This window comes from Cetorhinus maximus, chromosome 12, assembly GCF_964194155.1.
Source record: "Cetorhinus maximus chromosome 12, sCetMax3.hap1.1, whole genome shotgun sequence".
NCBI lineage: Eukaryota > Metazoa > Chordata > Chondrichthyes > Lamniformes > Cetorhinidae > Cetorhinus > Cetorhinus maximus.
The window spans coordinates 97,546,617-97,572,571 of record NC_135890.1 but is presented as its reverse complement, the minus strand read 5'-3'; the positions used below and the strand labels follow the sequence as shown (position 1 = coordinate 97,572,571).

At 41.1% G+C, this 25,955-nt stretch overlaps 1 protein-coding gene across 1 annotated transcript; it reads left to right on the top strand.

Annotated features, from left to right (window-relative positions):
• On the top strand, nt 1-25,955 carry LOC144687734 (serine/threonine-protein phosphatase PP1-gamma catalytic subunit A). Its single transcript, XM_078554181.1, has 7 exons — nt 1-207; nt 17,216-17,347; nt 18,427-18,657; nt 21,728-21,832; nt 22,076-22,299; nt 23,441-23,575; nt 24,267-25,955. Exons 1-7 carry the CDS (start codon nt 153-155, stop codon nt 24,354-24,356), a joined length of 972 nt encoding a protein of 323 aa, XP_078410307.1. The 5' UTR covers nt 1-152; the 3' UTR covers nt 24,357-25,955.

The following is a 25,955-nucleotide window of genomic DNA, read 5'->3' as shown; positions in this document are numbered from 1 at the left end:
CCGCCAAGTGGTGACGCCATTTTTTTGTGTGGATTTTTTTTCAAAAAAAAGGGGAGAGAAAGCTCGGGAGGAGAAAGGAAGCGGGAGAGAGAGAGAGAGAGAGGCAGCAATCTCCCCCCCTTACCCCCTCACCAAAACCACTGCCCGAAAACATGGCGGATATAGACAAGCTCAATATAGACAGCATCATCCAGAGGTTGTTGGAAGGTGAGTTTGAGGGAGGCGGCCGTTAGCGCGGGCGGGGGGGGGGGGGGTTTGATCCTCGGCCTCCCCGGGAGAGGCAGAGTCTTTCCCGTTATACCCGGGGGGGCGGGGAGGGGGGTACCCGGCCGATTATCCCCCCCCCGGGTATGTGGCCCTAACTCTGACAGTGAGTTTTCTCCGTGTGTACCCGGCCCGGCCCGCACCCTTCCCAACCCGGCCCGGCCCGGCCCGCACCCTTCCCAACCCGGCCCGGCCCGCACCCTTCCCAACCCGGCCCGGCCCGCACCCTTCCCAACCCGGCCCGGCCCGCACCCTTCCCAACCCGGCCCGGCCCGGCCCGGCCCGCACCCTTCCCAACCCGGCCCGGCCCGGCCCGGCCCGCACCCTTCCCAACCCGGCGCCTCCTCCTCCCATCTCTCCCCCCCCCCGGATCCCAGTCCCGGAGGAGCCGGTCTCCGCTTATATCCCCCCCAGCCCCGGGTGCCGGTCACCGGCCCCCACCCCCACACACGGGCCCTGGGACACTCCATCTCCACCGAAACGAGCAGCCGGCAGGATCCATTTTGATGTCTCTTTTTTTTTGGGGAGGGGTGTTTGGTCGGAGCTGCTTCAGAAATGGCGGAACGGCGACGGTGGTAGTCGAGGGGAAGACTACCCCCACCCCCCTTCCCCCCCACTTCCCCTCCTCCCCCCCACCCCACCCCACTTGCCCCCCTCCCCCCCCACCCCACTTGCCCCCCCCACCCCACTTGCCCCCCTCCCCCCCCACCCCACTTGCCCCCCTCCCCCCCACCCCACTTGCCCCCCTCCCCCCCCACCCCACTTGCCCCCCTCCCCCCCCACCCCACTTGCCCCCCTCCCCCCCACCCCACTTGCCCCCCTCCCCCCCACCCCACTTGCCCCCCTCCCCCCCACCCCACTTGCCCCCCTCCCCCCCACCCCACTTGCCCCCCCCACCCCACTTGCCCCCCCCACCCCACTTGCCCCCCCCACCCCACTTGCCCCCCCCACCCCACTTGCCCCCCCACCCCACTTGCCCCCCCCACCCCACTTGCCCCCCCCACCCCACTTGCCCCCCCCCCACCCCACTTGCCCCCCCCCCACCCCACTTGCCCCCCCACCCCACTTGCCCCCCCCACCCCACTTGCCCCCCCCACCCCACTTGCCCCCCCCACCCCACTTGCCCCCCCCACCCCACTTGCCCCCCCACCCCACTTGCCCCCCCCACCCCACTTGCCCCCCTCACCCCACTTGCCCCCCTCACCCCACTTGCCCCCCTCACCCCACTTGCCCCCCTCCTCCTCCCCTCCTCCTCCTCCCCTCCTCCTCCCCCCTCCCCCTCCTCCTCCTCCTCCCCCCTTCCCTCCCTCTCCCCCCCACTTCCCCCCTCCCCCCCATCCTCCTCTCTCCCCCCTTCCCCCTCCCCCCTCCTCTCCCCCTCCTTCTCTCCCTCTCCTTCTCCCCTACCCCGAGGCTTTCCTCACTGTGTGTCACCATCCCAATGCACCCAAAGTGAACCATACTTCCCAGTGTTAACAGCTAAACGGCACATAGAGATGGAACACGGTCCATACTCGCAGCAGAGCCCTTTTAGTTGTGGGGGGGGGGCGGTGGAGAGGAGAGGGGAGACTTTTTTTTTGGAAACAAGAATTATACCAAGCCCTGTGATCATTATATGGAGCGGTGGCGCCTTTGACCAGGGCATCACCTACATATGTAAGAGGGCAATGACTGCATTTCACTTCCTCTCCATCCCACGAATTGGGAAATGGTAATTAATCCTGCGCTTCATATAAAGTTATCTGATTTCAGGTTACTAACCGGTATTCAACATTACTTGCAAGTAGAGAGGATAAGTAATTGTTTTTGTTAGCCATGTGATGTTGCTTTTCTGTTCCCGTTTTTAAATGAAAATGTTATGGAGGTAGAAACGTACACTTCTGCTTAATCCGAAGGTATATTTAGGGCCTACATTGTTAATTTTTGTTGGAGAGGGATACTCAATGACTCAGTTTCCTTGTGATTTAAAGGGTTCAGAATTGCCTGAATCTTAAAAATTGAACAGTATTCTTAATCAGATCTGTTTATTTGAGGAAATATGTATTTTGTGACGTTATCAGGGTGTAAGACCTTCCAAAAAGATGTGAACCAGTGTTAAAAATACCATGACATTTCCTGGACAATATTTATCCCTCAACCAGCAGATTATCTTGTCATTTATCACAACTGGGGTCTAGCTGTGTGCAAATTAGTTGTCATGATTCCTGCATGACAAGTGACTGTACTTAGAAAGTTGCTTCTGGGTTACAAAGTACTTTGGGATGTCCTGAGATTGTGAAAGGCGCTTTATACATTAGTCTTTTATCATCCTTCAAGGGTTGGGGAATTCTGGTGGCGTGGCCAGTATTATTTCTTCAATCTCTCCGGTTTTTAATCCCCATCCCCAAAGTTACATTCGCTGCTGCTTTGTGAGGGACATTGCTGGCTTTAGCCTTGGCAGTTTTGCTTCGAGTTAGAAGGCAGTAGATTCAAATCTCAAGAGGATTTGGAGCACACAATTTTGGCTTTAGTTCATAGTACTGAAAGAGTACTATGCTGTTGAAAGTGTAGTCTTTTGAATCTGACATTGGACTAAGGCCCTCTGCCTGCTAAGGCAGATGTAATAGGTCCCATTGTGTTATTGAAGATCCGCAAGGAAGTTTCCTGAAGTCTAGCTAACTATCTCAACCAACACCTCCAAAACAGACTATCTAGTTATTTATCTCCTTGCTGTTTGCAGAACCTTGCCATGTGAAAATTGGCTATACCCAACAAATTATTTTGGGAGGTGTAAATGCTTTGGGCATCTGAGGATGCAAAGACGAGAGCAGATCTTTTTTTCTCCACATAGTTAATTCATTGTACTCTGCAAAGTAACCAATTGAGAAGTTTTGGCCCAACATAGGGAGGAAATTCCTGATGGGATCAAGATCACTTAATGGCACAATAGTCTGGTGGGGCAAAGTTAGGGAGTCAAACCTAATTAAAGATGTGCAGCTGTTTTACCTGGGAACATACATCATAATAGGCCAGGTTTATGAGCCAAAATAAATATCACCCCTAATGACTGATGCTTGGCAAGTCTGTCGTTAATTTAATTTTAGACAGCCATTGTGATATTTAATATTGCTAATAAATTTCCTTACCTGTTTTCTATATTTTGATTAAAAACTAGTTGTAACAATACAGCTGGTTGAAACTCGGTATCAGAAATCTGTTGAAATTGTTGCTAAGATGTTCCACCTTATTTGATCAAATTAGGAGTTGAAATTGATTTTTTTGTGATGCATGAATGGAGATTACCACTTTTCCTTCAGATGAAGCATTTGTAATGCACACTTGTTCCCTATGTTCAGAACAGCTGTTCATTTGAACATGTAGGATAGATAATGGATGTGGTGCTTTAGATAGGATGGTTTATTATATGCTCTGTGCTTAGAGTTCTTCCCTTGTAAAATCACCTTAAGCTGTGTGATGTCCAGCTGCTGCAGCCTTGCTATTGTCACTTCACAATTGCAAATTATAAATCTGACAGGTGTGAAGTTGAAAACTCTCATACACCTGATCTTCTGAACTTTTATCCCATTTATAGAGCTGGACAGCTCCAGTAAATGTTTGTCTTGTAAATGTGTTTGTTTGTGCATGCACAAATTGTAACATTTTGTACTTGAAAAGGGACGGAGATTTGGGTAAAGGTTCTGCTTATTCACCTAGACTCTTGGGGCATTTGGCGGAGTGCTGATGAATACCCATGAACTCTGCCATTTTCCCCTGTTTGCTTTTAGTTTGTACTGCTATTCAGAATAGAGGCTGGTTGGATGCCAAATTTGAAATAGGACCCATGATTACATGTCAAAGTATACAATATTTGGACTGCAGATTAACTAAGGTTCTGTGCAAATTTCACATTACTTGTTTTTTTGTATTCTGCTTTTGTTGCATTCGCATTTCCCCACAAGAATATGTGCAATGGGTCAGGGACTTCAGACTGTTATCCTTGGTCTGGTAATGTTGGTCCTTTACACCCATTTATTTTTGTGCTACTTAACTCCAAGATTGTTTGTTTGCAACACAGTGCTCTGCTCTAGCAGAACAGGGTGACAGTTTTGGATTGGAATGCGATCTTTCAAGCCCAGGCAAGAATTTTCCAAGAAGACATTTGGATTTGTCGCGCACTCAAAATTCTACAACTTTTGAAAGTTGACTAATTCTGCAGCATGGTTGAGGTTTCCGTTACAAGCCCATGGATAATGCATTAAATGGAGATGAACTGCATAAAATTACCAATAATGCAATCCCTTAAACTTGGAGTTCCTTTTGAAGGTCCATCTCTTTGGCCTTGCTTTCATTAATCAAAATATCTTAAATCTGGTTGTGTTGTCCTCTGCCCCCTATTAATTTCAAATAAATTACCAGGGTTATGGCAACAGCTGTTTTTCAACGCTGAATTTCTGTCCAAGGTTACATAATTTTCAGAAAATTATCTTTTTACTGTTAAACTGAGCAAACTACAGGGTACTCCTTGTTATGCATGTTCTGACTCTTAATGTGTAGAACATTTTGGCATAGGTTACATCAGCTTGCAGGCTGAAAGACCTGTGGCAACTGTTTGCACCAATGTAAATCAAATTACAGTACAAAATCTTTGTGGCCACATTCTAATTATATGTATCTTCAAGCAATGTTGCCTTGCTCTTTCTGCAGTTGTCACTTTTTCATCTGTCTGTCACTTCAGGGTAGACTGGGCTCATCTTCCTTGAGATATCTATGGGATATGGTGTCTAATTTAAAAAGACTATTTGTGCCCTTTTAGTCATATGACTCCTTCTCAAGAAAGGGGTGTTTGTATCTCGCCTATCTTCCTTGCGATGCCTTGGGTTGTCAGATATTTTGTTGTTCTCGTCTCTCCTGGTTGATCTCACTATTTTATCTCAGCATGAAATTGGGGTGACCAGCTGGGATCATTTGACCGGGAGGGTGTTGTAGTGCTGGTGACTGTACGAGCAGGGTTGGGCAGGCAGGTGAACCCATTTAAAACTGCATTTGGATTCAAACCTGAATGCACTGCCTGAGAGCGTATTTGGGTTTTCAAAGGAAATTGGATACGCACCTGAAGAGGAAAATGTTCAGGGGTACAAGAAACAATGGGGGAATGGGACTGTTCGAGTTACCCTTGTGGAGAACCAGCGCTAACACGATGGGCTGAATTTTCTCCATCAGCTCTGTAACCACTTTGTGATTTTATACCAGCAGTTGGCTGCCAACTCATGCTGTTCTTCACCTGGCATCTGGCTTGTGGTGGAATTTATTAATGAACAGTGGTAACACTACGATACCTCGTCAAAGTGACTTCTTCATGCCTGAAAGTTCCCCTCCAAATCACGCACCATCCTGACTTGGAATATATCGCTGTTCCTTCACTGTTGCTGGGTCAACCCCCTGGAGTTCCCTCCCTAACAGCATTGGGTGTACCTACACCAATGAGGTTCAAGAAGGCAGCTCACCATGACCTGCTCAAGAGCAATTAGCAATGGCAACATTAGTAATTTTTTGCCCAGTGATGCATACATCCCGTGAATGAATGGAAAAAATAGTGAGCCCGCACAGTAAGTGCTGGATGGAACCCTTACTACAAGCTGGATCCATCATAACCAAGCCTCCACTTCTAGCAGAAAGTGCTGAAGAAAAGGAATGCATTTTGTTTTTTAAAAAAATTTCTCTGCTTATCATGAGGACATTGAAACCATATTAACTACCGACTATTATGTGTTGCTGAGTGCCCCTCTAATGTTTATTGCAGGCCTCCTTTCAGCATTGTTCCACTTTATATTAGTTGGCATGTATCTCCAAAGTTCGTTCTCATTCTAATTTTAATCAATTTAGATGTTTTTAACTTTAACATTTTGGATCCATTGGGTAGTTCTGAGTAGATGTGCTTACAATGTTAGCAGTATTGCATTTAATTTTTATTTTCTACTCTAATGACTAAATCAAGTGTTGAGTATTGTAATCGAGTCAGTCTGTGCAGGCTAAGATCATAGTAAAATCAATCTGAGTAGAGAGCAGTTAAAATGTTGGATATATATTCACCAAACGGTTGTGCTAATGGTGGCTGAGGTTGGGGAGGTGGTGGGAACAATTCTGGTAACATTTAGTGAATAACTCCTATCTTCACCTCTGAAGGTGGGTGAAAGTAACGCTTTTATCCCTGTTTGTTAGTCTTTGTCTCTTTGTAAACAATTTATCTCAAACTAGTTTCAACAAAACTTCATACACACGGCGAAGGAAGACAATTAATTTTTGACGACAACATGGATACCGATCCTGGAATTTTTTCTGAAGGATCTGTTAACATTGGAAGATAGAGTGAACTTTTATTTAGTGTGTAGTGGTTTGTCTCAGCTGCTGTGGTGCAATTTGTCACATTTGTCAAAATGTGAGCAGTTTTTTCAGAGCAAGTTGTTGGATGTGGATTGGCCTGAAGCTGCCTGAGTGAGATGGGAGCTCTTAATGTTAAGTGTGGCAGAGGTATGCGCTCTACTAAATGCCCTCTACATTTGTTAAATATTGCATTAATATGTTAGAGTTTATTGGATTTCCGTAGGATCGCATTATAGGCTTACCTACCGGGTGGAAATTGATAAACAAGGATTCTGTCAGTTCTGATGAAGTGCTAACTTTTTAATCTTGGGCGTCACTGGTTAGGCCAGCATTTTCTTTGCCCATCCCTAATTGCCCTTGAAGGTGGTGGTGAGCTGCCACCTTGAACTGTTGCAGTCCACGTGGTATAGGTACAGCCGCAGTGCTGTTAGGGAGGGAGTTCCAGGATTTTAACCGAGCAACAGTGAAGGAACAGGGATTATGGTTCCAAGTCAGGATGGTGCGTGGCTTGGAGGGAACTTGGCAGGTGATGGTGTTCCCATGTGTCTGCTGCCCTTGTCCTTCTAGATGGTAACGGTCATAGATTTGGAAGGGGCTGTCGAAGGAGCCTTGGTAAGTTGCTGCAGTGCATCTTGTAGATGGTACATACTGTCACTGTGCATCGGTGGTGGCGGGAGTGGATGTGGTGCCAATCAAGCGAGTTGCTTTGTCCTGGATGGTGTTGAGCTTGAGTGTTGTGGGAGCTGCACTCGTCCAGCCAAGTGGAGAGTATTCCATCACATTCCTGACTTGTGCTTTATAGATGGTGGACAGGCTTTGGGAAGTCAGGAGGTGAGCTAATCTCTACTTAATTCCCAGTCTCTGATCTGCTCTTATAGCTGCTTATATCTGCTATTACAGTATTTATATGGCTGGTCTAGTTCAGTTTCTGGTCAATGGTAAACCCCCCCCCTGCAGAATGTCAATAGTGGCAGATTCAGCAATGGGTCAAGGGGAGGTGGTTGGACCTGAAACTAGTATTTTCACAGACTTACTGAAGATACTGTCAGAAAGAATTCCTCCAAAGCCACATGCTTTATATTGTGCAGTATGTTTGTGTAGTAATCTTGGTTCACCCCTCAAGTTTTTGCCATCTGTGACAAACCTGTAACTACCAGTATGGTATTTAACTCTAATGTTATGTGGCTCAAAATGCTCTCTACCTTTCAAAAGGACAAGTACTTTTTTACAGTTCAAGTGAATGTAGTATGAAAAACTTATCCACTAAAACAATTCTAGTGACAGATATGCTGACTAATCTGACCATTTCTATAATTTTCTCTGAAAATTTCACAGTATTTAGTCATTGTGTAGTACAGAACTTGAGTATTGCTGAAAAAGACACCTCAAAGCTTTTCGTCTTGCACTCAGGACACTTCAAGAATATCAATATAAGGGGAAAGCAACAACTTATACTGTATGTGAAGAGTGCTGATTGGTTGGCAAGTGGACTTTGGTAGAGGGGTTGCCATGGAGAATGCACCAGTGATGGCGACTGACAGTTAACTGCCAAGCATTGTTTGAAATTTAAACCAGACGCTTGACCCTGATTGGTAAGGCATTGTCATGAGGAATAAGTCAGCAAATGGCTGTCACTTATTTTGTTTAGCTGAAACAAGCACAATGCATGTACACGTTATTTTTGTCTGCAAAGAATTGGGCCCTGTGTATTAATATATGTAGCTTCCAGTACACGGAAATGCACCACATTGGAGCCCGACTGACAATCTCAAATTGGTTGTCAGTGTAATTCTTTGCACACTGACGGTTATCAAGCAAATGTCCAATCGCGGAATCATATCTAATGTTGGACGCTGTTTCGAGTTTTGCAAGCATGGGTTGGTTGGGTACGGTCTGTATCCTGCCATTTGCAAACAGCGACTGGGACATGCTGTTTGATACAATCCGCCAGTCTTTGGGATGTACATTCCAGTATTTCCCTTGTTATATTTTATATATAGAGTTGAATTAATGGTGTAATTTTGACTCCAGCTTAACTACATTTTCCCACAAGTGTAAAGTATTCACTCAACTAACCAATTAACCAATGCTATTGTTCAATCCTGGTGACGTAGTTTCATGACCATTGCAATGCCTGTTGCCTACTGGAAAGGTGTCAAATAGTTGCACATGTGCACTTGGCCCACACTAGCTGTCACCGCCCACGCAACTACTGCTCCTACCTTTCTGATCAGCGGCAGGAGTTTGGATCTGTCAAAGGGTACGTAATTCAGTTCATCCTATCAATAACTATTCATTACAGTTCCCAATCTGTGATGGGATCATAATCTCAATAAGATTTTGAGTGCTGCCAGCTTGGGCTATATATCTCTTCATTTACTGAATTGTCAGAAGCGTATTTTACAGAGGGAACCAAAAAATGGGCAACTTGAATTTTATTGTTAGTCTGTCAAGATAACTTGTTTGTTTTAATGCATGCGGGGAGGTGATGGCAAAGTGGTATTGTCACTGGACTAGTATTCCAGAAACCTGGGGTAATGCTCTGGGGACCCATCATGGCAGATGGTGAAATTTGAATTAAAAGTCTGATGATGACCATGAAACCATAGTCAATTGTCGTAAAAACCCATCTGGTTCACTGATGTCCTTTAGGGAAGGAAATCTGCTGCCCTTACCTGGTCTGGCCTACATTTGGCTCCAGACCCACAGCAATGTGGTTGGCTCTTGCCCCCAAACAGGGGAAATTGGGGATGGTCAATAAATACTGGCCTAGCCAGTGATGCCCACATCCCATGAACGAATAAATCAAAAAAAAAGCTGACACTGACACTCAGACTGCAACTGAGAATGTGCAGGAAGTGCTCCCGCCCTGTGTTGCAGCACAAATAAACACAATGAACACGATCTGCCTCACCTGACTTCCACATAAATGCGCTTTCCACCCACAAATGGTGAACCTGTGCAATTGCTAACTTATCTCCACCCACAGTATCAGTATCCAAAATTTTTGCAGCTTCCTGACAAAGGGCACTGGAGCCAATTGCAGTGCTCCTACTGATTTCCCAGATGAAATGTCAATTCAGAGTGAACAGTCTTATGCTATCCTGATTGTTGCTCAGCTGATCACTTCCTTACCGCCAGGTTGGTGAGAGTAGAGATCAAAAAAATCAATTAATTGTCCAGGATACTGGATTGGTCAGGATTTTTAATAATGTAATGTGGGTAACATGATGCAAGGATGCACTGACATACCAATGCAGTGAATTTGGGGTTGCATTCTCAATCCTCCACAGATGGAGTTGTTGACTTTAGCCATAGTAAAGTGGAAATCTGCCAAATAGAAACTAAGTGCCTGCTTGAAGACTGCTCTTGCAAATCTCTTGGCTGGCATAAACCACAGGCCTGGGAGTGGGTGTCCACTGTTTAGGTTGTGGGTGAAGTGAAGCGTAATTGGAAAAAAGATGGTGCCTTGCCATCGCAAGGAAAAAGCCAATAGTTTAACATATCTAATAGCAAGAATCCACAGAACTCAAATATGAAGTTAGTTGGATTCAAACCTGCAGTGGAATCAAGTTCTCCTTCTCTGGAAGCTCCGACGCCATCTTGTGGCAGGAGCACGTGCGGCTGCACTGATAACAAAGATACACAGATGCAAGATGAGACTGCACTCCAAAGCAATCTGGTAATTAGTAAACTTCCAGAAGTATGGAACAAAAACCATTCTGGGAGTAAACAATACAGGCACAGGGCAATTAGCAAAATTATGGGACAGTCCCATAAAAATCCCATCACTCCATGAAATAACACCTGTTTAGTGGGCTGGAATAGGAGGTACTAATCCAGCAAACCGATCTAAAGATCCAAACACCTGGGCTGTAGTGTTGGAACCCATTTCATTAATATTTTGAGTGCAGATGAGAGAAATGCATGTTTGCTGAGAGCCCTCCAAAGATAAGTGCTTTAAATTGCAACATGCACAAAACCTGCCTTTCAGATGGTAGCACACAACTACATTTTATTTATGCTGTGTTTATTTTAGAAAAAGTGACTAGATAATTTATTGCAATTAGATTTAGGATTAATCAGAATATTGTGTGATTTGTGCTTCATAAAGCTTATTGTATCCCTTAATTACATATTAAACATCTACTGGAGAATACTTGGGTCAGTTGCTTAGAGGTGCATCATGTATGGTTCAGAGATATCCAGCATCTAAGTAGATAATTGACATGAATGAAACCATAAAGTTTGTCTAGTGTCCTCTTTCCTTAATGTTTGTTTACATGTACTTGGTAAATGTCAGCTGTACTTTCATCCTATCAAAACTGCTGATCTTGGACAACCACCTTGTTCTTTAACTTTTTTGTTAACTGTCAATGTATGAAAAGGAACAAATAGCCCTTGCCAGATGTGCTTTTTTCTATCTTAACATTTTAACAATTTTCTTTGACCCACAAAGTCTATGCTCGCACACCTAGCCTGCAAGTTAATCTGGGTGTTCATAGGTATGCAAATGCAACCTGTTGCATTAGGTAGTGCAAAGGTTGAAAGCACTTCATGTTAGCTGAGTGCCTGTGGTTGCAGACGTGGTATTTAATACTCTTGTGACACCAGATACATTCAGATAACTACAGCTGTATGTTTCTGAGTCTTGATTTGTGTCTTGTGCTTTTGAGCCTTGAGCTACTGCCTGTTCTTCGTTTCAATGTAGAAACATTGAGCTAGATTCAATCCCTATTTGCAGAGCCAATCATAAGTTTTTGGCTTCCAACTCAAACAACCACAGCAGGTAAATAACCAGAGAATGGTGGTATCACGCGAGTACTCTTTACATTCCTGAGCTGGGGAATTGTTGACACCAATGGCAGGAACTAGTTTCCCAGTGCTGACATCTTTCAGCTTGAGCATGAAATTCATTTTTTTGATCAACTTGTGACTTAACCTCAATTTACCAAAGTAAAAGACACGCTTGCTTGCTTTTCCCATATGAAAGTGCCCTATTGTGGAGATTAAGATGTGATAGGGGTGAGCTCTAGAACAGTAGTTGTTTTTGTGACTTGCATACAAATGTGATGTCTAATTATTAAATAACATGACAGAGACATTTTTGATTCAAAATGTTTTACAAAGACCAAACTCCTAACTATACTCCTTTACTCTCATACACTGATCACAAAGTCTAAAGTTGATGTACAGTTAAGTTACTGTTGGAATGTTCATCTTTTGCTCTGTAAATTCAAATTGCAATGCAATATTTTGTTTTGTCCAGGCAGCAGTGAATTTTAATAGGGTATTACAAGCACTATTATTGTGAATTGGTAAATTACTGCTATTTGCATTGCCTAGTGTGCAATTGCATTATATGTAATAAAACCATGAAGTTGGGATCCTTTAGTATGATTCTAGCCTTTGTATTAGCTGATCTCAGCAACAACACTGCTGGAACATCATAATTTGGCACTATACTCTACAGACTGTGGAGGTTATTTTTGAAAAGTTATCCCCATTCCTGATCTGAATCCAGTGACTCCTGTCAGTTTTGTACATGTGGATCTTGGGCCTCGGAAATAGTTACCCCTTTTTGCATTGGCCTATGAGAAGGGTTTTCCTATATGGTGTTAAATATGCTTTAGTTGATCCGATGCTTCTAAGAATAGTTGCTGAAAACATGCTTATGTTGGATTCTTTGCAAACATCTCTGCTAGATATTTTCAGCTCAGACAATGTTGAGATGTAGCTTTTATATCTTGCATCTGTGGTTTAATGGAAGAATTAATTTAGGTCACACAAGTTGAAAGAATTCTTAATAGTTTTTTTTTCCTTTTGGAAGCCTGATTTACCTAACTGGGAAATGACTAATTAAATCATACACCGTGGAAATTTTACCTAATGACCATTATTGTGGTAGTTTAAATACATTTCCATTGGATTTTTGTTTTTCCTAGTTTGGTAACTCTTAAGTCAGCTTTCTTTTTTTTACTTCTCCCTCCCATAAGGTATTAAAATAATAGCCGTTTGGTAGTACAGAACTTGAAAATTGTAGAAAAAGACTGGTCTAAGCTTTTCAGCTTGCACTCATCAGGACACTTCACAAGAATACCAATATAAGGGGAAAGCAACAATTTATACTGTATGTGAAGAGAGTGCTAATTGGCAAATGGTGTTGCCATGAAGAATGCACCAGTGATGGTGACTGACAGTTAACTGCCAAGCATTGTTTGAAATGTTAACCAGGCAGCTTGACCCTGATTGGTTAAGGCATTGCCCTGAAGAATGAGTCAGCGAATGGCTGTCACTTAATTTTGGTTAGCTGAAACAGGTGCATTGCGTATACGTGTTTTTTCTGTCTGCAAAGATATTAATACACAGTTTTTCTGTGTATTAATATGTAGCTTCCAGTATATGCAAATGTGCCACACTGTGAGCCCAATTGTCTTAAATTGGTTGTCAGCGTAATTCTTAACACATTGAGGATTATTTAGCAAATGTTATCCAGTCGTGGAATCACATCTAATGTTGGACACTCCTTGAGTTTTGCAAGCACGGGCTGGGTGGCCTGCCTGTTGTGAACAGCAACTGGGACGTGCTGTCTGATACGATTCGCCAGTCTTTGGAACATGTGCCTACATACTTAATAGAATAAGCAATATGAAAATAAGAATGGAACCAAACTTCTGAGTGTACTGATTTTTTTTTACTTGAAAGACCTGCTGGAATTATTTCATAAATTAATGTTAAAGTTTATAAATGCCATTATGTGTTTCAAAAATCAGTCAGAAGGTTCCTTTTTGGATATGGAGTATCTCAACCAATCACACTGATAATTCGAAGAGAAACTCCTACTGTTATTTTAGGAGCAGGGGTATGTCATTCAGCCTGTTGTATCTGTTTTGGCATTCATTCGACCATGGCTGATTTTTTACCTCCAACATTTAATCCTGTTCTAAATATACATCTGAGAAAGAGGCTAGTTGGCCTAACCAGTTCAAAACAGCAGTTATGCACCACTCAAGTCCATTTTTTTCTCACCCTCCATCTCCTCTTCCTTTGTATGCTTATCTAGCCACCCCTTAAAGATATCTGTACGTAGTAAGTTCCAAAGTCTCACCATTCTCTGGGAAAAGTTTCTTCTGGAACATCCAATTTGATTTCTTGGTAGATATCTTGTATTGAGGGCCTTCAGTTTTGCTCCTCATAGGTGCCTGCCCTATCAAAGCATTTTAAATTTAAAAACTCCTCTATTCAGTCACCACTCAGCCTTTTTCAAGAGAAAAAAAAGACTCTGCCTGTTCGTTCTTTCCTCATGGGTATAATCTAATTTCTGGTATTGTTCCAGTAAATTTCTTTTTGCACTCTCACCAGTCCCCCTCTGTACGTTTTATAATATGGTGACCTGAATTATACACATTACTCCCAAGTGTGGCTTAACTGAGATTCAACCCAAGTTTAGCATAACTTCTCTACTTTTCAATTCTGTTGCTCTCAATATAATTCCTGGTGTTTTTAGTTTGCTGTTTTTAATAGCCTTATTAATTTGCGCTACTACTTTTAGCAATTTGTGTATTTGTATTGAGATCCTTTCTCTACCCCGTTTAGGTTATTTTTCAAGTAATGTGACCCCATTTACTTCCAAAATATAGTTCATACTTATCTTTGAAATTCATGTGCTGATTTTATATGCCCAAGTTGCATGGCTATTAATGTCACCATCTTCTTTGTTGCAGTCCTCCAGTTTTGGCTGTTCCCCCCTCCTGTAACCCCAAATCCCCATTTTTGGTGTCCTCTGCAGATTTAGAAATTGTGTTTTTGATTTCAAAGGTAAATTGTTAATATAAATTGTGGGTAACAATGTTCTCTGCATTGGTCCTTGTGGTGTCTCATTTTCTTCCACCCGCCCCTACTCTGCCCCTTGAAGCTAGCTTGCTATCCATTTTGCTACTTGTCCCCTGACTCTACGTTCTCTGACTTTATTCATTAGTTTACAATGTGGAACTTTTGGAAATATAAATAAATTTCATCTGTTTTCTGTTAACCTCTTCAAAGAATTTAATGAGGTTGGTCAAGCAGATTCTCCCTTTTATTTTTTGTTTCTAGGTGTTTTTCTTCAGTAGGGGTTTCATTATTGTTTTTCTACCACCGATGTTAATCTCATTGTTTAGTTTCCTGGACATGTTCTATCATTTTTAATCTCTTCTGTAATGTTCCCATTGATCTGTCTCCCTGGTAAATACTGAAGCAAATGATATATTTCTGCCATTTTGCCATGGCTGCCTGTGATTTTTTTTTAAACTAAGTTTTAACATGAGTAGCTCTGCGCAGTTCCATTAGAGTATTTGGGCCAATTTATATTTTGATTGACTTTGTCACAAGCTCTGCATTGGAACAGGTAGATTTTATCCTCGTTATGCACTGTTTGCTCTTTAGGTCAGGCTAATGGGGAGAGGGAAAGATTGTGGAATGTGAAAGGGACTTCTCAATAAGCTTAACTTTTTGAGTAGTGTGATGAATGTTCAGAACTTATTAATGCTGACAGCTGAAGCATTTATTTTTAATTGCATATCCAATTCACCAGAGAATAATTTGGAAGAACTTTCTGAGTCCAACCCATGGAAAATGCAGTGAGTTTAAATTATTTCTCATATTGATGCGGTAATAATTGAACATCTTCCTAATTCATGATTTGGTCCATTGTATGTCAATAAGAAGATTTACTTCTCCAGATCTAATTCTGTAATCTTGAGATCTCCCACAAAATTCTTCATGGTCTTTTGTTTGTATCTGACATGACTAGTCAAATACTTTGTTCAAGGCCTCAACTAAATTTCCTATCTTCAAAGTATGTGGCAGCAATATGTGACACTGCTAGCTTCATTTCCTTTCATTGAACTATCCTGCTGCCCACACCGTGCTACAAGATTTTTCTCTGTCCATTTACTTTGATAAGGACTTGCTTTTCCCCTCCCAAAATCATGTTGTTCTACCTCTGCTTGGATGGAAAACCATGAATATAGATTGTACTTGGGTCCCTTTTCGCATTTGACCATTTCCAACCAATCCCCTTTATCCTACTATCCATGCGCTAATAATTTGAACTGCCTCATATTCCATTGTATGAGTCTTCATGCGCCCAGCAACGCAGTTTATTGGAACATGTGGATTAACATGTCCATGATCCCCACACTGATGGTCTCGAGCACCTTTTAAGTAACCACCTGGAAGAGCAAAAGTGAAGAAATCTGGGAAGGAATTATAATTGCTGCTTAGTGGAAACCACAAAGGGCATGGAAAATAGCCTTTAAAAGGCAATGCATTCACCTTAGTTGGTGCTTTTATAAAAAAAAGTCTAATTAAATGGGTAATTTTGACTAATGTAGCAAACATTTTTAAATTCAGTTTGGGTGTATTTGCTTAACCTTTCATATAGCCATGCATTTACAGTAAAAACTCCATAATAGTTACAACATTTTGAAAAACTGAAGACCATGAAAGCTAGGGAAAATGCAGTTATGATTTTGGCAATATTTGGTGTAATAACCTTATACAGATCTGTTTTGGAATATGAATGACGCTGGGGATTTACATTAAGTCTTTCAGCTGTGATTCAATATACTTCCTGGCTTTCAATTTTCTCTGGGATTAGAGTAGTCTACTTGTACTATAACATATTCATAGTTAGCCACTGTTAATAGTACTAAGTTATGTCATCTTTTGTGAATTGGATGATCCTGCACAAGGTTACTATTATTTACCTTTCCATGTATAATGTCAGTTTGGCTATATTTTGCCAGTTTGGCTGTATGTGTTAGCATAGATTTACATCCTGACAATATGTCATTTTTAACATACACTGGTGCTATTTCTCACCTGAGCTTATTGAAGTCTTGATTTGGAGAAAATTACTGATTTTTAACAGATTTTTCCTTCATAAAAGGGAAAATTCTAGCATTAAGTGAATTTCAATTACTGTTGTAAAATTGTACTGGAATAACTTGAAGTTTACCATGACTGAAGTACATTCAAGCCTCACTCTTGATCATAGATATGGGGAATTTTTTGCAATACATGTTTATAGTGCTTTAGTTTAAACCTTAAAGCATGCCTCAGTTTATTTTAACTAGTGTGGAAAATATGTTGTAGCTGAAAATGATAAATGATTACAACAATATTCAAAATATACTTATTTCATAGACGGTTGAATAACTTCATTTTCTTTCTGCTTAGCTAATGGGGTCATGGGTCAGTTGTGCCTGCACTGCTGCCTAGTTGAAATCCAAGTCAGCATAGATGATTAATTTAAATTTTGGGTATTTTCATGTCTGTGCTTCAGGACTAGACTATGTGATGCAATTACTTACTCATCAGAGGTGTCTGTCTAGATTTCTAACCAGGAAAAGTTACATTGCTGATTTTACTACTGCAGTATTTTATTGGACATTAACATGGGAACTGCAGTTACCTGCGTGTATGCTTGTAGGGCAGTAACCTAGTAGAGCTGTTATCAAACTGCAAAAGAAAACATTTAAAGCCGACAGTGCAGTTTTCCAAATGAATGTATCAGCCAGCAATTGATTATTCTTTTTCTTCTATCTAGTACGAGGTTCTAAACCAGGAAAAAATGTACAACTCCAAGAGAATGAAATCAGAGGCCTTTGCCTCAAGTCGCGTGAAATCTTCCTCAGTCAACCTATTCTTTTGGAACTTGAAGCTCCATTAAAAATATGTGGTGAGTATCTTTTTGATCAGTTACTGCCTTGTTCTACACTAATTTTAAATGTTTTAATCTCATAAGTAAAAACAGGCAATGCAGTTGTGCTGAATATATTTGGCTTGTTTTTACAAGCTGAAATATTTGAACACTCCATTTTGAAGCAAAGTATTAATCCTGACATTTAAGCCACTTTAATTTTGCAGTCCGTATAATTTACTATTTTGTATATTGTGCTTACCCTCAATTCGAGCAAAGTGACTTACAGAATGAAATCTTACTGAAAATATTGATGTTTTCATTAAAAAGAAAGCCATGTTTTCATTTTTGTTTAAATGAATGAGCTGAATCTGAATTTTTATTGCATGGTGTGAAAATAAATTTACCATTTGTACAAATTTTCTAAAATATTTGCTTAAATCTGTAAAGGTTTGTGCAAGTCTCTTTGGAGTATCATTTGAGACATGGGCATGGATAGCATCTTAAGTATCCTAGCAGATGGTTTGCTGTGTAACATAGGCAGGAACCAGCCTGCCCTGGTTCTACATTGTCATGCAGAAAGTGGCTTTAGGAAGAGCCTTTATTCTAAAAATACATTAAAGAATAGTCTGTCCTCAATGGGGCAGGGTTGCCATCCACTTGTGTTTTTTTTCATTTGTGGTCGATAGGATTATGATTCCCTTTTTGCAATGTATGAGAAAATACCGATTACTATTGCATATAATGCAATTTTTTTGCAACTTTTAATAGCTCAACCCCATGGTGCACATACAGGAAATTGTGGGTTGCATTACAGCTCCCATTGTGCTGAGAGGAAATGTAAGTCATGTGCTTTGAGTTCAAGGCGCAAGCAGTGCACAATACTACTGTTAACCATATGACTTTTGGAGCAAATACATCACTTCTTTTCTCTCGTTTTCCCCCCACTGCCGCCAACCCCCACACTGGCCAGATGTTTCTTGTTTTTCCTTTTCACCACCCACCCCGTCTTTGTCCTGAATGTCAACCTAACTACTGCTAACTGTCTATTCCATGTTTCACTCTACTGACTTGGTGTATTTTTAGTAAATTCTGACTGACTTTTTCTTTTTCCCCAGGTGATATTCATGGCCAATATTATGATTTACTTCGATTGTTTGAATATGGTGGCTTCCCACCAGAGAGCAACTACCTGTTTCTGGGAGATTATGTGGACAGGGGAAAGCAGTCTTTGGAAACTATCTGTCTGTTATTGGCTTATAAAATTAAGTATCCAGAGAATTTTTTCCTTTTGCGTGGAAACCATGAATGCGCCAGTATAAACAGAATATATGGATTCTATGATGAATGTAAGAAAACATTTCCTAATTTACTGTTGCATAAGCATAGCCAAATCTGCATGATGCCATAATTTTTTTCAATTCTAATGTATTTTGAAAATTCTGGATTTTCCATCAAAATTTTGCTCTTGCATCAAATATGAGTGTGACTTAAACTACTATCACTAGTTTAGCTGCCTGTTGTCTCCACCATAATGAACTGAAAGCTCTAAATGGAAAATGAAAAGGCAATCTTATTACCTCCGCTGTCCTGTAATTACACTAAATTGAAAGGGTCACTTTTATTTATTCACCTTCAGCACTAGCTCATTTTGAGAAGTTTATTATGGCATTTCATAGCTTTGTTCTCATTTTAAGTAATTAAATGTGGAACTTTGAAACTATCCGGTAGTATTTTCTTTGAGTCAGATAAAAATGCTCCATTGACCAATTTTGATTTTAAGGCTATTATAAGTGTGAATGTTGGGGAGATGAGAGAGGCAGTCTTCATGATGTTTAACTCTTCAAACAAGTCAAACAGTAGTGCTGAGGTAAAAACAAAATACTGCGGATGCTGGAAATCTGAAACAAAAACAGAAAATGCTGGAAAAACTCAGCAGGACTAACAGCATCTGTGGAGAGAAAAACAGAGTTAAAGTTTCGAGTCTGTATGACTCAGCTAAAGAGAAGTAAAAATGTGATGAAATTTATACTGTTTATGGGAGATGGAGCAGGTGAAGCTGGACAGAAGGCCAGTGATAGGTGGGGGCAAAGGAGAGATTGACAAAGGTGTCATGAACAAAAGGACAAAGGGGGTGTTAATGGTAGTGGTATGGGCTAAAGGAGAAGTTGATGGTGGCATTAAGGTCAGAAAGCAGAATGTGATGATAGCAGGACAAGGGTAAGCACTCTGGAAAAACAACATGAACAAGTGACAGATGGCTCTTGTGGGGGTGGTGGAGGGAACAGTGGTGGGAAAAAAGTTTGAAAATAGGATAAAACAATGAGTAAAAAATAAATAAAAATCAGTGGATAAAAAATAAAAGTTAATATTAGAAAAAAGGAGTGAGGGTGGAGGAGAGAGGTCATGGCTTGAAGTTGTTGAACTTTATGTTAAGTCCAGAAGGCTGTAAAGCGCCTAATCGGAAGATGAGGTGCTGTTCCTCCAGTTTGTGTTGGGCTTCACTGGAACATTGCAGCAGGCCAAGGACGGACATGTGGGCATGAGAGCAAGATAGTGTGTTGAAGTGGCAAGCAACAGGAAGGTCTGAGTCATGCTTGCGGACAGACCGAAGTCCCTATGGAATGCCGAAAGGGGTGGGTGAAGGGAAGATGTGTTTGGTGGTGGCATTATGCTGGAGTTGGCGGAATTGGCGGAGGATGATCCTTTGAATGCGGAGGCTGGTGTGGTGAAAAGTGAGGAAGAGGGGGATCCTATCATGGCTCTGGGAGGAAGAGGAAGGTGTGAGGACAGAGGTGCAGGAGATGGGTCGGACATGGCTGAGGGCCCTGTCAATCACAGTGGGCGGGAAAACTTGGTTAAGGAAGAAGGAAAACATGTCAGAAATGCTGTTTTGGAAAGTGGCATCATGGGAACAGATGCGATGGAGGCGAAGGAACTGAGAGAATGGGATGGAGTCCTTACAGGAAGCAGAGTGTGAGCTGTAGTCGAGGTAGCTGTGGGAATTGGTGGGCTTGTAATGAATATTAGTGGACAGTATCACCAGAAGTTGAGACAGAGGGGTCAAGGAAGGGAAGAGAAGGCTCAGTGATGGAGGGGTGGAAATTGGAAGCAAAAATTATTACATTTTTCCAAGTCCAGACAAGAGCATGAAGTGGCACCGAAACAGTCATTGATGTACCGAAAACAGAGTTGTGGGAGGGGGCCTGAATAGGACTGGAACAAGGAATGTTCCACATACCCCATAAACAGATAGGCATAACTGGGGCCCATGTGTGTACCCATAGCCACACCTTTTATTTGGAGGAAATGAGACGAGTTTAAGGAGAAATTGTTCAGTGTGAGAATAAGTTCAACCAGACGGAGGAGAGTAGTGGTGGATGGGGATTGTTCACGTCTCTGTTCAAGGAAGAAGTGGAGAGCCCTCAGACCATCTTGGTGGGGGATGAGGTGTAGAGGGATAGGACATCCATGGTGAAGAGGGGGTGGTTAGGGCCAGGGAACTGGAAATTGTTGATATGATGTAGGGCATCAGATGAATCACAGATGTAGGTGGGAAGAGACTGGACAAGGGGGAGAGAAAATGGGGTCAGGGTAGGAAGAAATTAGTTCCGTGGGGCAGGAACAGGCTGACATGATCGGTCTACTGGGACAGTCCTGTTTGTGGATTTTGGGGAGGAGGTAGAAGTAGGCTGTCTGGGGTTGGGTGACTGAGGTTGGAAGCTGTGGAGGGAAGATCTCCAGAGGAGACGAGGTAAGGTATTGAGTGCTGAGGTATTAGCTCAGTGTTTTACAGTTAGTGCAATGAGGAGTTATTTGCTAGTATTTAGATGACTATAAACATATTGACTTCAGAATACTTCGATTCATTTGTACCTTGTAGCAATTTTTTAAGTTTCAAATTAATGCTAAAAATGGCTAATGCAAAATTATGCTTGTTCTAGTTTCCATTTTTAAAATGTGATTTACTTACATTTTCCTGTATCTCTAACTCTTCCACTCAAGGAAGATGGATGTCAATTTTTTTTTAACTACAACTGCTGCCAACTACATTCTACAGCTACATTTGCTTTGTTAGCATTAGGTTGATAAATGCTGGCCTGCCAGCTGTTTTAAAATAGTGACTAACTAGATGGTATCGTCCAATAACTTGCTGACATAGGTCATGTGGTCGTTACTTGTTTCATTTTTGAACTTCAGTAATTTTCAGCCTTTTGTAAGGCTGTCTTGGTTTCCTTGTCTTTAATCTAGCGCTTTTTTACTTTCAAAAAAGTCAATGTGCAAAAGAAAGAAGAAATTCAAGTATTTAGACTTGTGCAGCTTTTTTGGAAGCTGTGTTTATGTCCCAGATTTTTTCTTTACATGTTCCTGTTGATGAGACACTCTTTCCTTCCTACCTTCCCTTTGTCTGTCTTCTAGGTAAAAGGCGGTACAATATTAAATTGTGGAAGACTTTTACAGACTGTTTCAACTGCTTACCTATAGCTGCCATAGTGGATGAAAAGATATTTTGCTGTCATGGAGGTATGAATACTTCAATTTGAGGCCTATAGTGTACCTTTTAATGGATGTAATAACAAGCTATTTCACAATTATTTTGGTCAGTCCATATTTAGGTGCTTTCTTGGTTTGTCCAATGGACAAAGTTTTAAATTGCACATTTAAAACTGCTCAAATAGTAAAAATACAGCTACAATGTTATAGGGAGTGGTGGAGATAAAAAAAGATGAGTATTGAATAACTTGAAATTGTGTTTTTTAAAATCAGGTTTGTCACCTGATCTTCAGTCCATGGAACAAATCAGACGAATCATGCGACCCACTGATGTGCCAGACCAAGGACTTCTGTGTGATCTCTTGTGGTCTGATCCAGACAAAGATGTGTTGGGATGGGGTGAGAATGACCGCGGTGTCTCATTCACATTTGGAGCAGAAGTAGTTGCAAAGTTCCTTCATAAACATGACCTGGATCTGATCTGTAGAGCCCATCAGGTATGGCATGGAGGTTTTAATTTATCTCAGCCTGAATTTACTGTGTTTTTTTTGTTTTACAGACCAGATTTAGTTACATCATGTCATGCAATAATTATCTGGTAGATTACTTCTATGATGCAGAGTAGCCACTTAATTTCAGTTAAATCTACAATCCAGTTCTTTCCCTGTTAAAATCCTAACTTATTCTGATTTAATGCAGATATACAGCTTCTGCTAGTCACTAACTCAAGTTGTTCAAAATACATGTTAATTAATGTTGAGTTATATCACCTGGCTTTTAGCTAGCCTGCCTTTTACTTTTCTCTAAGACTCCCTCTTTTTTTAAAGTTGGCTTTTAGTTACCACAGTCATTGTTTCTATAACTACTGTAAGGTAATGTGAAGACTGTTACACTGCCTTTTTAATTTGTATCTGTTGCTCAAGCATAAAACCTTTTTCAAGTTGCGATTGGGTGGCCGGATGGACACATTGACATAGTTTAATGTGGCAAGGAAATCACTGATGTGTCACCTGTAAGATTTGTTCACATTATGTAATTTGAATTACATGCTCCTTGAAGAGTCACCGATTAACGCAACATCCTGCAAATTGTACATGCGTCTTCTCTGATATGCAGAATGTAAAGTTATTAGTGTAATCAGAGGACTGGTGTTGAGATTAGGAGTGGCATGTGCATTGAATGTACTGTATTCAGCTTCTGTATTCAACAAGTTTGGTACACTAAATATTATAAACAACTTAATTTAGAACTCTTAAAATTTAAGTTCAACATGGGAGTGAAAAGGAGGAGTGTTTAAGGGCAACTAAAAATTAGTTGCTTGATCAAACTCCATGCTTCTGTCCACATTTTGACTTGGCACTTGCGTAGTTGGCAATCTTTATTGAATTGTTTGGACCAGACGGTTTAATTCTGCTTGGTTCTTAAATACAGGTCCTTTTGTACACTGGCAGCTTCTGTTTACTTGATTCAAATTAAGCAGTTGTATTAAAATAAGACTTTTTAGTATGATTTAAATTATCCAATAATTTGAATTAATTTTTGAATTAATAGTAAATGTATCATTAGTATCCTGCTCTTATGAAGTGTGTGCGTGGAGTTGTTGTGATCCATGTTCATTTTGTTCTATTTCTGAAACAGGTTGTAGAAGATGGGTATGAGTTCTTTGCCAAGAGGCAGCTGGTGACTTTGTTCTCTGCACCCAATTATTGTGGGGAATTTGATAATGCAGGTGCCATGATGAGTGTAGATGAAACATTGATGTGTTCTTTTCAGGTAAGATGAACCTACAAATTTGCTATGAGAGATTTTGTTTTTGTGCAGCAAAATCAAAAGTACAGTGGTGCTATGGTTTCAGTTTAATTTTCTCATCTATATAGCTGACGGGCACAATATTGTGAAGTTTTTGGCAGACACACGATATCTTGGGAGAATGCAAAGGGAAACTAGTGATGAGCAGCCTGCTGATGGTGCTCCAGTAGGATTGAAGATCTTGACCCACTCTTAAAAGTTCACATTGCGCACAACCTAGTTGCAAGTGATAACTTTGAATGTTTTAGACTTTTGAAGTGTCCACTGGAAGCTGCAGTAGAGATGGATCGTTGCACTCCAGTTACTGTTTATGGTTAGGTGATTTTTTTTCTAAGTACTCTGCACATGTGCAATGTGTTGAATTCTCAGTCTGATGTATACTTAGTCACTTTGCTCAGCATTCACTGTCCAATAGAAAATGCCTGCTGGTATGAAAAAGAATGTTGGAACTGGACACCCCTAGGTTCCATATGTTTGTGTGTCTGGGTGAACTACTATTTGCTAATATTAAACACTAGTGAGCACATTTTCTAGGTCTTATTTTCAGAAAAAATAATTAAGCAAATAATTGCAATATCATTGAAATGTAGCTATTTAGTACAATTGCAAATGTATTGGGGGAAAATTTCTCACTTTTTTTTAAAAACACTTTTAGATTTTGAAACCAGCAGAAAAAAAGAAACCTAATACAAGCCGGCCTGTAACACCACCGAGGAGCATGATCACAAAACAAGCCAAGAAATAAAACACGGAATTCTGGCATTGCCTGTTCGGACTTGTATTATACCAGTTTGTCTCCATTTTTAACTTTTTTTTCCTTTTGTGTAAAGTGTATCTGTCAGCTTGCTTGGATTAGATTACTATTTGTTGACTTGTGGTTTATCTGCTGTGATATACTGAACCATGGTTGCTGCCTCAGAACAGCAAACATGTATGCTCCCCCTGAAATGGAAGAATATTAAAATAGTACTGTAGCTCTCTAATCTGCATCAGGGCTCCTAATTGTTAGCATTAGTTGCTAGCAATAATGTGCTTGACTGTTGTTCCTCAGCAGGCTTCAGTGTGGGTCAGGGGAGGGGGGTGGTGGGGTAATGGTGGGGAACAGAAGATGACTTGTAGTTGACAGAAATTTGACATTTTTGGTACAGTTCACAAAAGTGATGTAAATGCCTTGTGATGGCAGTTGAGATTTCCTTTTTTATTTTTTTTAAAGACCTGAAGAGGTGATGCTTGTGAGCTGGTAATTGACCTTTTTTGGGGAAAAAAATCTCAAGTGTAGGAAGTGGCATACTGTTTATAAAACCTCAAAGTTATAGTTCAAAAAATTTTGTACTTTCTCATAAAAATGTTTTTATTTAGAGGAATGCATCTGCTTTTTTCAAGTCTACATGTCTGTCTTGTAAGCAACTGTTGTATAGATGTCATGATTAGAAGGATCTGCCTCTCCACTCTGCCAGCATCACAGAAAATGACGTAAATTTGATTAAGCACACTTCCTGTACTGTATATTTTAAATGATGAAATAAAGCCATTATTTTACATTTGGCATTTTGATTTGTTTTAAATTTCTGTCAATATTAGGTTCCTTGTGTTTTATAATGGCAGACAAATGGGTTAGTTAACATCTGGCAAAGATGGTGGAGAACAGATTGAGAAACAGCTAGTATAGGTTATTGAACTTTAAATTGTAAGTCACTCAGCCGTTCTTGTTCTTTTGGGATTGGGAGTTTTTTTTTCTCTCTCCCTATTCCATGTATCGTCCCTGGCCTTGAGGCCAAGCAAGCAACCTGTTCTTGGGGCTCTGTCATTATACAGTTGGCCACTAGGCTGAGACAATTGTTTGGAGTGCTCAATATTAACTTCCTCTGTTGCCTCCCCATGATTTTATGGTCGAGCTTGTAGTTCTAAACTTCTTTCGGGTTCCTTACAGATGATGGAGTTTTTTTGCCCTGTTAGTTTGTCCAAGATCCTCGTGGGTGAAAGGATATTGCACTAGTTCCCTCCTCCCTCTTCCTTATACTACCCTGTAACATGTAAAGTGATGGGGGCTATGAATATTAATGATTTTAAGGGTCAAAATGCTACTGCACCACCATTGTTAGCAGGAATGCAGTGTGGACAGCAGTAGAGCCATGGAGATGCTAAATAAAGGGATGCTGCTTTTTGTTTCGCTTTTGTTTCTTGGGGGAAGATCAAAATTGGGCATATCCATATGAGCCTAGTGACTGGTTTAAAAAGTGGCAGATACCTGGATATCTGTTTGCATGCCTGTGCCCTCAACCAAGTAATGACTAATTTCATGATCAAAGTGGGAAGAAAAATAAAGCCTTTTTACAAATCTGGA

Bases quoted from the DNA above. Each gene is read 5' to 3' on its own strand.
- LOC144687734 (XM_078554181.1), top strand. From the start codon at position 153: ATGGCGGATATAGACAAGCTCAATATAGACAGCATCATCCAGAGGTTG. The intron at 208-17,215 runs GTGAGTTTGAGG...TCTTCTATCTAG, and splicing joins CATCCAGAGGTTGTTGGAAG to TACGAGGTTCTAAACCAGGA. The intron at 22,300-23,440 runs GTATGGCATGGA...TTTCTGAAACAG, and splicing joins TGATCTGTAGAGCCCATCAG to GTTGTAGAAGATGGGTATGA.